The sequence below is a fragment of the Notothenia rossii genome (assembly GCF_949606895.1).
Source record: "Notothenia rossii genome assembly, chromosome: 2".
In the NCBI taxonomy this organism is placed as follows: Eukaryota; Metazoa; Chordata; class Actinopteri; order Perciformes; family Nototheniidae; genus Notothenia; species Notothenia rossii.
In genome coordinates, this window is record NC_136904.1 from 56,636,216 (window position 1) to 56,653,690 (window position 17,475).

The 17,475-nt window shown below is 42.4% G+C and overlaps 2 protein-coding genes across 6 annotated transcripts in view; both read right to left on the reverse strand.

The window, feature by feature from the left end:
- Window positions 1-17,475, reverse strand: part of ftcdnl1 (formiminotransferase cyclodeaminase N-terminal like 1) — a 54,414-nt gene that overhangs the window by 5,258 nt on the left and 31,681 nt on the right. The gene's annotated exons all lie outside the window — the stretch shown is intronic.
- Window positions 8,543-12,261, reverse strand: LOC307028035 (E3 SUMO-protein ligase ZBED1-like). Its single transcript, XM_079662753.1, has 2 exons — window positions 9,386-12,261; window positions 8,543-9,277 (listed from the first exon to the last, which is right to left on the reverse strand). Exons 1-2 carry the CDS (start codon window positions 10,125-10,127, stop codon window positions 8,910-8,912), a joined length of 1,110 nt encoding a protein of 369 aa, XP_079518879.1. The 5' UTR covers window positions 10,128-12,261; the 3' UTR covers window positions 8,543-8,909.

Below are 17,475 nucleotides of genomic sequence, written 5' to 3' on the forward strand. Positions count from 1 at the left end.
AGAGATCACTTCCGGGCTATCCTGTGTGCTTCCTGTGTGCTTGTTCTGCTGCTGATAGCTTATATTATCTTAAATTAAATCGATCGTTTTTACAATTCTTGATCACGGCAGCTACCTGACGTTATAATCACACGTTACTACAGCTTAAGCACTCACAACTATCCTTCTCTTAGCGACTGTAACTCCACAGTTGCTTACACTTCTTTCGGTTTTGCTAACGGTAGCTACTTTAGCTTGATAGCTAACCATGGCTACTTCCCCTCCCTCCCTTCCTCCTTTACTGGTACCGGTAGGCCTGCATGTGTTACATTTAGTACAGTTGCTAGGTTGGAGGTGGGAATCATAGCCATAGAAGCCCGGCTCCGCATTTTAGAAAGTAACTCAGCTACATTAAAACCCATGGCAAGAGGTAGCTCCTATTAGCCGTCCCCCGGCAACTCCCGAGCAGCTAGGGGACTGGGTGACTGTTCAGAAGGGGCATAACGTGAAACCCGCAGGTCCCCAAAAACCCGTTCACTTATCTAACAGATTTTCTCAACTCAGCGAGACACCCGCTGAGAAGCCAACTCTGGTTATTGGTAGCTCTATTATGAGACACGTGAATTTAGAGACGGAAGCCTCTACAGTCACATGCATTCCGGGGGCCAGAGCGGGCGACGTTAAGGCGCATCTTAAACTGCTGGCTAAAAATAAACGTAAATACAGTAAGATTGTTATTCACGTCGGTGGTAATGATGTTCGTTTACGCCAATCAGAATGCACCAAAGTTAATGTGGCGTCGGTGTGTAGTTAAAACAATGTCGGACACCTTAATTTTCTCTGGTCCCCTCCCCAATCTGATCAATGACGACATGTATAGCCGCATGTCATCATTTCAGCGCTGGTTGTCTGGGTGGTGCCCAGCAAACAATGTGGGCTTCGTAAATAATTGGACAGCCTTCTGGGGAAAACCTGGTCTGATTAAGAGAGACGTCATTCATCCTACTTTGGAAGGTGCAGATCTCATTTCAGCAAACATTTCAGAGCTTTGTGGACTTAATCCATGACAAACTGGAGTTGAGACCAGGAGGCGGAGTCGCAGTCTTACACGCTTCTCTGCGCTCTCTCCAATAAAATACCCAATATTAACGGTGTTTGTGTCTGCCCAAGGACAATTTCAGGTAAAACCTAATAGAGGTGTCCCACATAATAACTTAATAAAAGTAAATGTAACAACTACTACAGTGCAACAAAACAGGAAGATTAAATGTGGACTCTTAAATATAAGATCTCTAGCATCTAAAGCAATATTGGTAAATTATTTAATATCAGATTATAATATTGATATATGCTGTCTCCCTGAAACTTGGTTGAGACATGGAGAATATGTCAGCATAAATGAAGCCACTCCAACCAGCCATATCAATACTCATATTGCCCGAGGCACAGGCCGAGGAGGTGGAGTTGCAGCCATCTTTGACTCAAGTTTACTTATCAATACTAAACCAAAATTATATGATACCTCCTTTGAAAGTCTTGTTATGAGTCTTACGCATCCGACCTGGAAAACTTTGCAGCCAATCTTATTTGTTACAGTGTACCGTGCACCAGGTCCTTATTCAGAATTCTTATCAGAATTCTCTGAGTTTTTATCAGCTTTGGTAATTAAAACAGATTAAGTAATTATCGTAGGTGACTTTAATATTCATGTTGACGACGATAAAAATAGCCTTACTGTTGCATTTAACTCTATATTAGATTCTGTTGGTTTCTGTCAGAGTGTAAATAAACCAACCCACTGCTATAATCACACTCTCGACCTTGTTCTGACTTATGGTATTGAAATTGAGCAACTATTAGTCGAACCGCATAATCCTGCTTTATCCGACCACCTTTTGGTAACTTTTGAAGTACTGTTACTAGACTACAAAGCATTAGTCAAAAGCTCCTGCAGCAGAAACCTATCTGTTAGTGCTATAGCCAAATTTAAGGAAGAGATTCCACCAATACTTAACTCGATAGCATGTCTGCATGTAAGGGAGGAAACTTATACAAAATGTACACCACCCCAAATTGATCATGTTGTTGATAGTGCTACAGATGCGCTGCGAATAAAATTGGACTCTGTTGCTCCTTTGAAAAAGAAGAAAATAAAATAACATAGATTAGCTCCATGGCATAATGCCAAAACCCGCAAAATAAAGCAAAAGTCGAGACAACTTGAAAGGATATGGCGTTCCACTAAACTTGAAGAATCTCGTTTAATTTGGCATATTCCTCTCAATGAATATAAGAAAGCACTGCGTAAAGCGAGAGCAGCCTACTACTCTTCATAAGAATAAGAATAATGCAAGATTTTTTTTCAGCACTGTAGCCAGGCTGACAGAGAGCCACAGCTTGATTGAGCCTTCTATTCCCATAGCACTCAGTAGCAAAGATTTTATGTGCTTTTTTAATGATAAAATTGTTACTCTTAGAAACAAAATCAATGACCTCTTGCCTTTGACCAGTATAGTGTTATCAACAGCTCCCGGAAAAGTAAGTTCTAACATTACACTAGATAGTAAACTAGAATGCTTTTCAGCCATAAACCTTGAACAATTAAATTCAATGATTCTTTCTTCTAAACCAACTACATTTGTCCAAGGCCCAAAATGTATCCAATAGACACTATCGCGGGCCAGCGACTTTTATATAGCCCAGAAGGGGGGGGGGGGGGTGCTAGTGGAGCACGCTCAGGTACTGCGGACCACATAAAGCTTAGCAGACTCTTCACGCTAACAAAGGATCACTTATAGGCAGGGTTGGGAGGGTTACTTTGTAAATGTAATCAGTTACTGAATACAGAATACATGCTCTGAAAGTAATCAGAATACAGTTACGTGTCTTAAAAAAGCGTAAAAAAACGTATTCAGATTACTTTTAGACTACTTTTGGAATACTTTCTTTTTCCATAACAGATGGGTATGTTTTGGTGAACAGGAACCACTTGTTTTACTGTTTTAATGGCTTATCAAGAACTCAAACACAACATCTTGGTGTCATTATGGACAGCTCCCTCTCATGAAAACCCACATGAAAAACATCACTGCATTCTTTGTACTGCCTTAAAACCTTTCCTTGGAATATGTTATGAATTGTAAGGTGTCCTTGGGTGCTTTGAAAGGCGCCCCTAAATAGAATGAATTATCATTATTATTTATTATCTGAAACGATGTAATAACTTTTAAAACTTTTTCCAGTCACTTGCCCCATGCATTCAGCAGCAGCAGGCCATTCACTTTGATTTGATCCCGTTATGAAATGTCATCATTTCGACAATAAATAAATGCTACATAAACGTTATCTTGCACATTTTATCTAACCATCTCCGTTTCTAACTTTCAAAATATTTTAAAAGAGAGCTCTCTCTCATCTGCGTGCGGGGGCGGGGCCTCACAGACACGCTGCATCTCTCTCTCGCTCACAGACATGCTGCAGCGCTGTGCAGTGTGCACACAGTTCTGCCGGTATGAATATTACATTTTGTGAGGAAACTTTTCCACCAATAATTCCAATAAGTATTCCAAAATGTATTCACTTCAGGTTTAAGAAAGTAACTGTAATCAGATTACTCGTTTTTCAAATGTAAGCTGAATATAGTTAGCCTACTACTTGATTTTTGTATTCTGATTACGTAACGCCGTTACATGTATTCCGTTACAACCCAACCCTGCTTCTAGGCTACTGTCCCACAGCTCCTGCCTCTCTTACCTCATTCACACCAACCCAACTCCGGTTCAAGCTCCGTGCTAGAGCTTTTCAGGTTCAGAACCGGTTCTTCAGTTTAGCTCCGGCTCTTTTCACACTGCCCAGAGTCCGACTGGTGCTGCGTCATTGCGTCATCGTTTGCGTCATGACGTAACCGTTTGTGTGCCTGCTTCATAAAGCCAAACCGTGGAAACCCCTCACAGCTGACACCAACAACAACAACAACAATGGCCGATTGCGCTCCAGCTTCCTCTGTACCTCTTCAGAAGACCAGATTCCCAGTAGGTAGCTGGTCTCTTCAGTGGACCACTGCTGCTTGTTAAGTTTCTCAATCGTTGTGTACAAACTGGATAAAACGCCGGCTTTTTGTTGTTGTTCAGGAGTTGATCCCACCCCTGCCCCTGCCCCCGCCTCGACGTAAGCGCGACGTATGTGGTGCTTTTGCTCTGGCCGGGCAATTTTTGTGGTGCTCGAAATGAACCGGATTCCGGAGCTAAGAGGCTGCTCCGCTGCGGTGTGAAGAGGAAAACCCGGTGCTTTTCAAGCTCCAGCTCCGAACCGGCCCTGAAACACCGTTGGTGTGGATGGGGTATCTGTTGGACTCTGTCGCAGCGGGGCTACTGCTGTGGTGCGGAGCGCACAAAGCAGACTCTTCACAACAAAGGATCACTTCTTCTTCAAGGCAGGGAAGGTTTCGCAGTACACAGTCTACTGTCCCGCAGCTGCTGCCTCTCTGTTGGACTCCTGTACTGTACCTTACTCACGAGGCGTTGTAAAAGAAAAAATGGGTGGGGGGCGAACTCCGCCAACGCCACAGTCACCCCCGTCGTGCGGGCCGGATGAGAATGTCTGGCGGGCCGGATGTGGCCCGCGGGCCGCCAGTTGGTGGTCACTGTTCTAAACCATCAACGTGTATATTAGACCCAATTCCAACTAAGCTGTTAAAGAAAGTTTTTCGATTAATTAGCACTTATTTATTAAATATTATGAATATGTCTTTATTATCAGGCTATGTTACACAATAATTTAAAGTAGCAGTAAGAAAACCTCTTCTTAAAAAGCACAACCTCGATCCAGAGGTTTTAGCCAACTATAGACCTATTTCTAATCTTCCGTTCCTCTCAAAAATTCTTGAAAAAAGCAGTCACAAAACAGTTGTGTGATTACTTAAAAAACAATGATTTATTTGAAGATTTTCAGTCTGGCTTTAGAACACATCATAGCACAGAGACAGCTCTGGTTGAAGTCACAAATGACCTTCTAACAGTCTCAGACAAGGGACTTGTCTCTATTCTTGTTTTGCAAGATCTCAGTGCTGCATTTGATACTATCGACCATGTTGCAAAGACTAGAGCACTTAGTTGGCATAAAGGGAACTGCTTTAGGCTGGTTTAGGTCCTATTAGTCTGAACGCTCTCAGTTTGTAAGTGTCAACGATGAATCTTCCATGCAAACCAAAGTTAGCCATGGAGTGCCACAGGGCTCAGTGCTTGGACCTATTTTGTTCACACTATATATGCTTCCGCTAGGCAATATTATAAGGAATCATTCTGTAAATTTCCACTGTTATGCGGATGATACTCAACTATATTTATCATTCAAGCCTGATGAAATTAATCACCTAAATAAAATTCAATACTGCCTCAAGGACTTAAAAACGTGGATGACCTTAAACTTTTTGATGTTAAACACAGCTAAAACTGAAGTTATTGTACTTGGCCTGAAGAATCTACGAAACAAACTATCTAAAGATATACTACACTGAACAAAAATATAAACGCAACACTTTTGTTTTTGCTCCCATTTTTCATGAGATGAACTCAAAGATCTAAAACATTTTCTACATACACAAAATAACCATTTCTCAAATATTGTTCACAAATCTGAAAAAATCTGTGATAGTAAGCACTTCTCCTTTGCCGAGATAATCCATCCCACCTCACAGGTGCGGCATATCAAGATGCTGATTAGACAGCATGATCATTGCACAGGTGTGCCTTAGGCTGGCCACAATAAAAGGCCACTCTGAAACGTGCATTTTTGCTTTATTGGGGGGGTCTGGGGGGGTCCGAAAACTAGTCAGTATCTGGTGTGAGGGTTAGGATTAGGGTTAGGGTTAGGGTAATGTTGTGAATCGAGTTTATTATCAGGGTGTACCAAGAAGTCAGTTAATTCGCTTCAGCTGATTCAAAATGCTGCAGCTCGTGTACTAACCAGAGTTAGGAAAAGGGATCACATTACTCCTGTTCTGGCTGCCTTACACTGGCTTCCTATAGAACACAGGATAGAATTTAAAGTTCTTCTTCTCGCCTACAAAGCCCTTAATGGGCAGGTGCCATCTTACCTTAAAGAACTCATTATACCCTACTGTCCTACTAGGGCACTGCGTTCCAAGAATGCAGGGTTGTTGGTTGTTCCTAGAGTCTCTAAAAGTACAATGGGAGCCAGAGCCTTTTCTCATCAAGCTCCACATTTGTGGAATCAGCTTCCAGTTTGTGTTCGGGCGGTAGACACCCTATCCGTTTTTAAGAGTACGCTTAAGACCTTCCTTTTTGATAAAGCTTATAGTGATATAATAAAATAATCGAATAAGAGTGCATTGACGTAGATACGTTATGACTCTTCACCCATACATTTTAGTTCTTATTCTTTCACTTAAATCCTAAAAACTTAGATCTTATATTTAAAACTTTATCCAAACCTTTCCCCTCTCTGACCTCTCGAGGTTCTATTAGAGGGTAACAGGTTGCAGAGAGGCCTTTTCCGGCCGAGGAGTGTGGAACATATATAGTCACAGAGCTACTCCTTACCTCTCACCAATTCCAATTCAGGTTCCAGTGGGGACCTTTCTCCCTGCGTGTGCCTCTCCACCTCCGTTTCTTACTTCTTACTTGCTACCCTTTTCCCTCAACCTATCCTAAGGGAGTGGATGTACGTAGACACGTTAGTCTAGCTACCCCACCTCACTGGAGGGCAACCCCCAGTATCGAGGGTTGCCCTCCAGTGAAGGGGGGGATGGTCACCAGACACCTGCCCTCTTTCTCGATGGGGGCGTACACCTCTCCTTCGATGGGGGCGTACACCTCGCTCTCAATGGGGGCGTACACTGAACGTACGTGGAGACAGGGAGTAGCCAAACGGTAGTCTGTTGTACTCATAGGCTATCCCCTGGAAGGCAAAACGCAAATACTTTCTGTGCTTTGGAGCAATTTTGAGATGAAAGTAAGCATCCTTCAGGTCGATGGTTTGTGAACCAATCGCCCGGCTGCACCAGTTACAGTAATTGTTTTATGGTTAACATATGGAACTTTTTGCAGGCAATGTACTGATTCAGGATGCGAAGATCCAGAATGGATCTGAATTATCCTGTCTTCTTGGAAACCAGAAAGTACATGGAGTAGAGCCCCTTTTCTCTGTCCTGAGAGTGCACGACAGACACAGCCACTTAAAATAAAAAAAACAATAAGACATACGTGCTACTCTTGGCCCACAGAGGGCCATGTCTTTCCAGCTCATCTCTATCTGTCTCTCTGTCTGCATCTGTGCGCTCATGGAGCCTCCTGCATCTCCCCCCTTCTTATTGACCCTATTCTATCCCAGGTGTGAAATCCTCATCTCTCTCATCATCTGAGAGCTCCAAATCTGAATCTCCCTTAACTATCTTCTTCAGTTAGTTTCAGTTCCGTCTCCTGCAACGATATTGAGTCATTAAGTCCATGAAGATGGTCCTGACGTCCACTAGAATGGACATTTATAAAAGAGCTGTTAATTCAAAACACCATATCCCGGCGTGCATTGTGGCTAAAACATCCTATTACCGAGCTTCAACGATAGCTGAGCATTATGGGTAGTTAAATGTTTTCGGCTATCCACATCTCTGAAAAATAAATGTGTCTCTCCGAATCGAAAGGGAAAAACACAAAACCATTCTAGACAATTTAAACCAACTAATGTCGTGTAAGTAACACGTTTTAGTTTTAGAGTAATGCAGATATACCAGTCAAATAATTTGCCAATAATCTGTCTTTTTTTTTGAGGGGGGGGGGGGGGGTAATAATGTAACCAGATGAGTTGTTACAGCGCCCAGTATCATTTTACACACATTTGTATCATACAGATGCAGGACTTGCGCATGCCTGTATAACCTACAAGTACGCACGCATTAATTTATGCAGCCAACTCCCCAACCAAATGCATAACCAGCCGCTTAATGCACAGTGCAGATTCGGTACTGAATAAAAAATAAGCATTAATTCACAAACTAAATCAGGAGACTTTTAAAGTTTTACGTTTACATCAAAGTATTAGTATTAGTGTATGAAACACATGACTTCAAAAACAGTTATGTGCAGAAACATTGTATGCGATAGTCCACATTCTCTTCCCTTCCCTCTCACACACGGCAAGTGCAGCAGCAGTCCTCGTCTCTGTAATTAGCTCAGTCTTTAGTCCAAAAGTAACAAAGTAGTGTTTGACTAAATACTCTAAATCTCCACCTTCCATAACTGCACTTGCTAATGTTGCTAATTGCAAACGGCGGTGATGACAGTACGAAGTTGATGCGATTTGATTGGAGTGAAGCCAGAGGGCGGGTGGCTTCCCTTGGCATGGCCCTGACTAATCACAGGCTGTGGCAGGGGCATGACGGTAGCCTCATCTGAGTGGTCAATCCATCCATTTTTTTTCACCAAGGGAAGCCAATTTCGGCTGGCCTCCTCTCGCAACAGTGAGTGCAATATACTGTTTCACCATAACATCTAGAGGGGCGCTGTTTCCCTCTTTGTAAAGTAATCAATGAGAATGGGGGAGAGATGGCAGCAACACACTAGGAGTTTCGCAACTACCAATATTTACTAGTCGACATATTTTTAAAAATAGCAGTCGACTAGTCGACTAGTCGTTACGTCATAATAAAGACTAACAAAGAGAGGTGTAAAACTGTATTTTATATTGGAACTCATACAGTTAAATTAAACACTGCATTTTAATTTGTGTTACATGGCTGAGTAAATAACAAACAGTAACTGGACTCACCAAAATCTACAGCAAAATACTCTGTTTACATAAATGCCAAGTAAATCCAGTGCACAACAGCGCATTGCGCAACATTTTACTCGCTGTCCTCCACGATAACGTCCACCTTTCCAGATTTTTGGTTTGCGTTGAGGAACACCAACGCATCAACATGTGAGGGAAGGAGGCTTGACCGCTGTCGGGTGACAGTGTTGCCTGCCAGGGAAAAAAACCCTCTCACTCGGGGTGCTTGTGGCTGGAATAGCCAGGTAGCTCCTCGAAAGCTTGGCTAAACGGGGGAATCGGTGTGCGTTTTCTGCCCACCACTCCAGTGGGTTATCCATTGTGGGGATATGCGGTGTCCGCTGGCAGTAATCCCGTAGCTCATCATCAGCATCACTGTTGACCCGTTTTTTCTTGCTGCTGCTCTCGAAATTAGCTTCAAACAGCTGTTCAAAGTCACTCTCCAGTCTCGCCTTTTTGCAACTTGCTTCCGCCAGCTCAACTCCAATGTTGTCTGCGATCTCCTCTTCACCTACAACAAAAATGAACCACATTAAGGATAAACACATTGTTTTACAATTTGGCCGGTTTAAGTAGGACTTTTTTGTGAAACAATTATCGCTAGTTCAACTCTATTTACCTGTAGCTCCCGGCTGTTCCACCTCTCCGTCTTCACGCACTAATTGAGTCAGGCGCGCCTGGGCTTCCTCTCTGACATCGTCTGGAAGGAACTTCAGATGCTTAAATCGTGGATCTAGCATGCATGAAGTGATCGGGATGGATTCTGCCAGCAGGCGAGACAACAGCTTGAAGCGGGTGATGAGCTCTTTCCTCACGGTATTCTTGAAGGAACAAATAGCTGCCAGATCGGACTCATTTGCACTTAGCGTGTTGTTTGCCATGTTCAGTAGGACGGGGTAGATGAAGGACAGCCCGACGTGATTTTCTCCGCACATGATAGTTGTCGCCTTTGCTAGAGGCCTGAGCACCGGGATCAGCTGTTCCACCAGTTCCCACTGGCACTTTCTCATGGCGAGGGATCTTCGGATGCCAACTTTTGTCACTGTCTCATCCGCAAGGACGGCCTGCACCGGGAGTCTCTGCTCATACAGTCGCTCGAGCATGGTGAACGTTGAATTCCAGCGGGTCGCACAGTCGTTTTGGAGTTTGTGTACTTTTACTCCAAGCTGTTCTTGACGTTTCTTCAAAGCACAAACTGCTACTGAGGAGTGACGAAAATGACTGACAACACGCCTGGCAGCATCTGTGGTCTTGGCGATTTCTGGTAAGTGCAACCCTGCTTTTATTGCTAGTCGAATGGTGTGTCCGGCGCATGCAAGGTGGTGGGGAAACTGCTCGCAGAGCTCCATTGCCAGGTTCATGCTGCTTGCATTGTCATGAATAGTGCAAAACACAACTAAGTCCCACTACTCAATTGTTTCTTTGAGCCTCTGGGCTATATTCACAGCGGTGTGTCTCTCTGGCATGATAGTGGTTCGCAGCACTCTGGATTTTAACTCCCAGGTGTCTGTGATGTAGTGGGCAGTTATGGTGATGTATGGATCCATGGTGCAAGATGTCCACAGATCAGTGGTTAGTGAGACACTTTTATCTTTCATCTCATTGACAATCCTCGCTTTCACAGTGTTGTACTGATGCATGATGTTGCTCCAAAGTGTAGCTTGTGACGGGATCTTATAGCCTGGTTCGAAAAACTTCATAATGTCCCTGAAGCCTTCTCCGGAAAGGGCAGAAAGTGGTCGAACATCCTTGACGACAAAGTTGATAAGCAAGTCTGTTATCTGCTGTCTTCTTTTGTCCGTAACGGGGTGCTTGGAAAAATCAATAATGCTCGTCTGTCTCTGTCCAGTGCTGACGGCGGTCCGTTGCTCACTGGTGCTAGCATTACTGCTAGTGTTAGCTGTCGGCAGCGGGTGTTTCATTTTAAGATGGTTGCGCATAGCAGATGTATTTTTGTTGTACTTCAGTACAGCTGTACACAACTGACACTTCACTGTGGAGTTGGTTACATCTTCGTTGAAGTACTGCCATACATATGAATGTCGGACGTTTTTTGGAGCATTTTGCAGCACCTCGTTTACCTCCATTTTGTTCACGACTAGTTGACTAGGGCCTACAGCGCCGACTAGTGGTAAAGGTAGTCGACTAGTCGATTAGTTGGTGAAACCCCTACAACACACAGCACAGAAGAATTACCGAAACTAAACTAAGTGTTTTTTTTATTTATTAAAATTATAACTAAAGTCCGAAAAAACAGGGGAAGCCTGGCTTCCCTTGGCCTCCAGGAGAAAACGCCACTGATGGACGCAGGTCAATAGAAATGAATAGGGGGAAAGACGTATTACATTACGTTACATGTAATTTGTTCGACGCTTTTATCCAAAGCGACTTACATACATTCAGTACTGTGGACAATCCCCACCGGAGCAATTTGGGGTGAAGTGTCTTGCCCAGGGACACAACGACATGCTGACTGCAGTGTGACCCAAACTTGCTATCCCCTGATTCGAAGTCCAGCACACTAACCACTGAGCCACCGTCTCCACGTATCTCACAATTTCAGGAATCTGCACAGAGCAACTTCACGTTCTCCTGGTGAGACCTCAAATAATCTTCGTAATATCTATCAAACTATAGATCCTACACATCCACTGGACGTAGATTCTAAAAGTACACTATACACTTCTCGCTACAAATCTAATCAAAAAGCACTTTAATGGCAAAACTATCCTACAATTTAGGATTTTCCACAAAAAATGTATCGGGTGTCCACCATATTATTTTTCTTCTCACGCTGGTAGGGTTTACGATCACGTGACATGGACACCGGTCATTAGAAATAAATAGGAACAAATATTGTATCCATTTCACGTCTTGAGAGGGTTATTTGTGAACATAGTACGTCTTGTCCTGTGGCCCAACGTAGCTATTTCACGTTTTTTTGTGAGACTGGGTTGGATTCTTAGCCCTTCTTCCACCTTGTGACTTTGGAAGGGATTCTAACCTGACTGAGGTGTGTATCACCTTCAAAGCATCATTAGATGAATCCTTTTAAAAGCAACCAAACCATGGAGTACCTGCACTAAATTGTACAGCATACTTGTGCAGACATTTAAAAAAAATCTGCAATAAAAGAATATTACAGATTTTGGCGTTATATGGTGGATTAAATAATACCGGGTGCGTGACAATTCCCTCCGACCCCCGGTGGTCTCTTGTGTTTACACATGCCACAGCTCTCAGGTATGCTGGACCCAGACCTTAGTCCTGTGCTACTTTACTGCTCAGGTTTTTGGTTTGCACAGTGGTTTCGAGTAGCTGATTAACTCATATTTTTGTGTTTGGATGGATTTCATGAACACCAAGTACTATGCATAATTTTTGACTAAAACATTTAAATTCATTTTAAAAAGTGGATTTGAGTAGGGCCAAGCGTAGCAAGTAGAGTTGAGCAGAGTCGTACATGCAGTAGAAATCCATCTCTACTTTCCCTTCAGTAAGTGTCCTGAAAATCAGCATGAAATCAGCATTTAACCTATACTTTTGCAAAAAAACAACAACAGATGAATTAGGAAATAATTATAAAAGGAAGAGATTAAGTCCTTATCCAGTGATGATCAACCTTGACTTAAAATAATTTACTTTATACTGCTCTGTTGCATTAGAAGTCTATTGAGGCAGCAGTTCGTGGAGAATTTGGGATTTATGTAAGTCATATAAAGGAGTTCTCTCTCTTACCCGTAAACTAGTTGAAGCTCTGCTTCCCCCTAAGGGACTGTCACAGTTCATGTCTGAAGAAGATACACAACTGTCTTTTAAACACCTTTGAAGTTACATTTTAATATCTTAATAATGACACCAACAGCTGTTTATAAAGGATAAGTGAGTCTTGGAAAACTCAGATGCCATATTAAGTGTCGGCGCCAGGGGGGCGCTAAGGGGTGCTGAAGCACCCCCCAGGATAGCCATAGCACCCCCTAAGCACCCCGTAGTAATCAGCAGCGAACCGCTTCGACACGTGTATTTCGGTGTATTCACGCCATTAATTTTGGTTATTCTACAGTATTGTTGTTTTATAGTTATTTAGTGGGAATGCTGTTAACAGCATTACAACTAACTATTCTTCTACGCAAGAAAAGTTTATTATTATTATTCCGCCGCCTTGTTTTGGCCCTCTTCTCCTCCCGTATTGAACATCGCAGAAACTCTGTTCAAACATCAAAATGTTCAGCTCGGTCGGGAATCGATTGCTATTACTTCTCTCATTCATAACTTTCATAATTCCAGAGATACATCCCATAATACATCACATTTTTAACCATTGAAGTCAATGGAGAAATTCTTCAACTTCAACAAATCTTCATGCGACTTCAACTGCTAACTGTTCATTCATACTTTCACTCAGAAACCTCATTCCAACTTTAAAATGTTACACATCTTTCTCACATTATTCGTGTAAAACAACTTTTAAATCTGATTCTTACTTTTAGAGATATTAAACATTGTTCAGACCTTGTTTTAGAGGTTTCATTAACTAGAGTGTGTGATGTCACAGCTAGAGGGTAAGAAATCTTGAAATGTGCCTTGATAATTTTTCATGATAAACGTAGGAAAACATCTCGTAGCTTGAAAAATGACAAATAATTTAGCAAAAATAATTAAACAAAGTGCCTCTTGAGGGCATGAAGTGACAAAAACGTTCAACATGTCTCCATTAAAGCCCATTGTAATTTCAGGCAGATATTTCCTCACAGCAGCAACCACACACCTTTAGTTAAACTGCCAAAAAGGCCACATTATTAACCCTTAAAGTACACAAAAATTAGACTTCAGATACTCAACTTCCTTGACATGCTTCACGTTTTGAAATTTCACAGATATCTGTTATTGTTCTTCCACAAAACGTTCACATGTAAGAGGTTCATCTCTCATTCAGAACAATGAAGCCTTTGAAGTCTAGGCACCTCGTCAGCTCAACTATAAACACCTGTGCAATGTAACACGATGATGTCATCACTCCAACTGACATGCTCAGAGCAGCAGACTTCAGATAAAGGTTAATGGTCCTGCCCTCAACAGCTCTACGTCAATTATGAGCTGTGTCCCAATCTCATTGCTGGGTCCTCCTGAGGACCCAGCCTCCTGAGGACCCAGCCTCGAAGTCCGCGGAGGACCCAGCTTGGGTCCTCCGCGGACTGCGAAATGAGACGGTCTACGGAGCATGTCCTTGTACGTCACCACTCGCCATAAAACATGATGTCGCTATAACTCCTATGAAAATGTTAAAAAAGAGCTCAAACTTCAAATGTGTGCTAACAGTCCAGCCGTGAAGACATCTACGAGACAGTTTTCAGATTTTTTCAAATGCCGTTGCCATGGCAACACAATGCTCGCCATGAAACACGGTTTTCTCATAACTTCAATGAAAATACTCCAAACAGCCTAGAACTTCACAGGTTTGGTAACGATGCAGCCATCAACGCATCTAAGAGTAGTATGGGGTGTCATCAAATGCCGTTGCCATGGCGACGGACCACTCGCCATGAAACATGATGTCGCTATAAGTCCAATGGACACGGTCCAATCGTCCCCCAATCTTCACTTGTATATCACCGGTCCATGCCTCAACAGCTCTACGCCAAATCTGAGATCTCACCATATGCCGTTTCCATGGAAACGCATCCCTCGCCATAAAACATGATGTCGCTATAACTCCTATGCAAATGTTCAAAAAGTGCTCAAACTTCAAAAGTGTGCTAACAGTACAGCTGTGAAGACATCTACGGGACAGTTTTGAGATTTCTTCAAATGCCGTTGCCATGGCAACACAATGCTCGCCTTGAAACACGGTTTTCTCATAACTTCAGTGAAAATACTCCAAACAGCCCAAAACTTCACAGGTTTGGTAACAATGCAGCCATCAACGCATCTAAGCGTATTATGGGGTGTCATCAAATGCCGTTGCCATGGCGACATATCATTCGCCATCAAGTTAGAAGTTTGCGGTTCAAATATTCTGCTGCTATTCCAAGCCTTTTCACTTTCTTTTCTTTTCTCATCACACATTCAAGCCCCCAGTGTTCATGTATAATTTCAATCTAAATTATTCACTTTTTTTCTAACACATTACATTTCAACATAGCAGTTTAGCGTCAGATTTTCAGCATAAAGCATTCCCACTTGCAATTTCTTCAGGAATTGCATTCTCTAGTTTGTTAATGTAACCCAATTTGTGTTCTTTGAAATTGAAAAGGATATCGCATTGTGTTTGTTACTTTCGTTGCAGTTCTATTATGTCTTAAGTGTAATTTGGCTTGGCTTCCTATTTATGGACATGCTTTTATTTTGAAGGAGAGGTAGCGCTGTTGACAGGAAGTTTTTGTTGCTTTGGAAACAACGTGACGGAGATTAACAGAGAAAAGTAATATCTACACATATAAAGACGGAGAAAGTAAACGATAACGTTTATGGTTAAGTGTTAGCACCCCCCGAAGAGGCACAAGCTCTTACGTTGATATTGGAGATTTCAATCAATTCAATTTGAAAACAAAAAAACGAATATCCGAATAACGAAATTGAAACCCGAATAGTACTCCAACGAACAAATATTTGGATATTCGGGTACAGCCCTAGCGCGCACCGGTGGCTAGCCAATCTAACGGATATAAGGAGCTTTTTCAACAACAAGAGGCACGTTCACACAGCAATACTTTTCCCACTTTAGTTCCGATATAGTTCCGAAATGTCGCGTTCACACCAAAAAGAGCTTGAACTAAAATGAGTTCATCAGAACCTTTTTTACCCCCTTTTCCGTCCCTGCTAGAGAGCAGGTACTTTCGTGGGAGAAAAAGGTTCCTATGTCTGATTGACTGGGCGGATTGCAAGCCACGCCCCGTAAAACTCCAAAAATGCTTTGTGAAGCCGCCATTTTATTATCCTCGCATTAGCATTATTAGCATTAACCCAGTGCACCGACGCAGAGAGACTAACTTATGGCAACACAAAAGAAAACATGAGCGGTGGGGTGGAGTGATGAGGAGGTGTCAGCGTTCTGGAGATTTACTCGGAAGGCTTCCAGCAGCTTCTACTGAAGCCAGTCCCAATCTCCTGGGACTTCCGGCCGGGGACTTCGGGTGGCAGTATATGCCGTGAAGTTGTTTGCGGCCTGCCAGTAAACCAAAAGCAGAAGAAGAAGAAGAAGTGACATCAGCAGCTTCATTTGCCTAATCCTCCCTCAGGGACTTATGTGTGAACGTATGTGTGAATGTAGTTCATGAGAACTAAAGAGTTCTCATGAACTAAGTTCTCATGAACCTTTGTGGGAAAAGTACTGCAGTGTGAATGCGCCTAATGTGGAGGGAGAACTCTCTCCTGTCAGACTGAGAGTCTCCAACCCAGTCTCACAAAAAAACGTGTAATAACTACGTTGGTCCAAAACTTGGGACGTAGTAATTCTACAAAAACGCCTCTGAAATTGTAGGATCCCTACGTTTTTTTTCACCATTCATTCCAATGGCTGGCGTCTATGTCACGTGATCTTCAAATTTCTCCCTGCAGAAAACAAAAACATGGCCGACCTTCGTTTTATTCTCGGTGGAAAATGCCTATTTTAAGGTTAGTTTGGCCATTAAAATGTGTTTTGATGTCGTTTGATGCGAGAAATATGAGTTGTTATTTCAGATTATGTGTGCAGTGGATGTACATGATCTTTAGTTTGCTAGTTATTACGAAGATTACTTCAGGAAATTGTGTCCATTCAACGTTTTCATTGTTACCAAGGTGGTTGCTCGGGACGCTGCTATCGATATTATTTCTGTTATGTTGTGCAACTGTTTAATGGTGTTATCTTTATTGCTACCCCCTTCCCCGTCAATTTATAGTGTTGGTCCACAGCGCAAACGTATTAGTTTAACTAAATCTGCATCTAAAATTGTGGCATAGATACGTTATTTTACCCTGGGCAATTCTCCATTTACTCAACAATAACACTTAATTATCCTTGTGTTTATTTATTTGTTTGATTAATAAACACAAGTCGGAGTCCGTCAGGACCGAGGGTCGGAGCAGCTCATTTGCTTTAGAGAATATTACACCCGGAAGTAAGTATTCTCTCCGCTTTGCTTGACAAACCCTGTGATAGTCCTCAAGCTCTATGATTTGGATGTTTGAGTGTGCTCCGAGGCTTACGCCGAGCGTCGAACAGCACTTGAAATGGGATGGAACCACGGCAGACTGTCCAAAACTGGATTTGAACGGGTCCACCCCGTCCCCGTCCCCAGAACTACACATGCTGGCTATTGTGTTTCGCAACATGTTCTCTATGGCACATCTCTGCTGGGAATTGTAGTTTTAAAAAGACGTTTTCGTATTTCCCATAATAAGAAGTTGCCAATGTTAAACTGTGTTTATTTGTAAATCATTTAGTATAATAACACAAATTCTGTGTTTTATATTTAATAATTCTGTGTTCTTTATTTATTGAATGTTCAATACCTGACAAAGTCGGAGATTAAAAACCTGGGTCGCAGGTTCCTCAACAGTGCATTACAAGACACCTATCAATATGTGTGTATACCTCCACCATTAAACTGTCATATTCTGCACATTTCTTATAGTATCTAGATACATCTTATAAGAGTATAATAAATATGTATAATATCAGTTAAAATAAGTGCTTCAACATAGTTAACATTGCTGGAGGTATACACA

Coding starts and splice junctions, on each gene's coding strand:
- LOC307028035 (XM_079662753.1), bottom strand. CDS start 10,127: ATGAACCTGGCAATGGAGCTCTGCGAGCAGTTTCCCCACCACCTTGCA. Junction 9,278..9,385: donor GGAACAGCCGGGAGCTACAG/GTAAATAGAGTT, acceptor TTTTTGTTGTAG/GTGAAGAGGAGATCGCAGAC.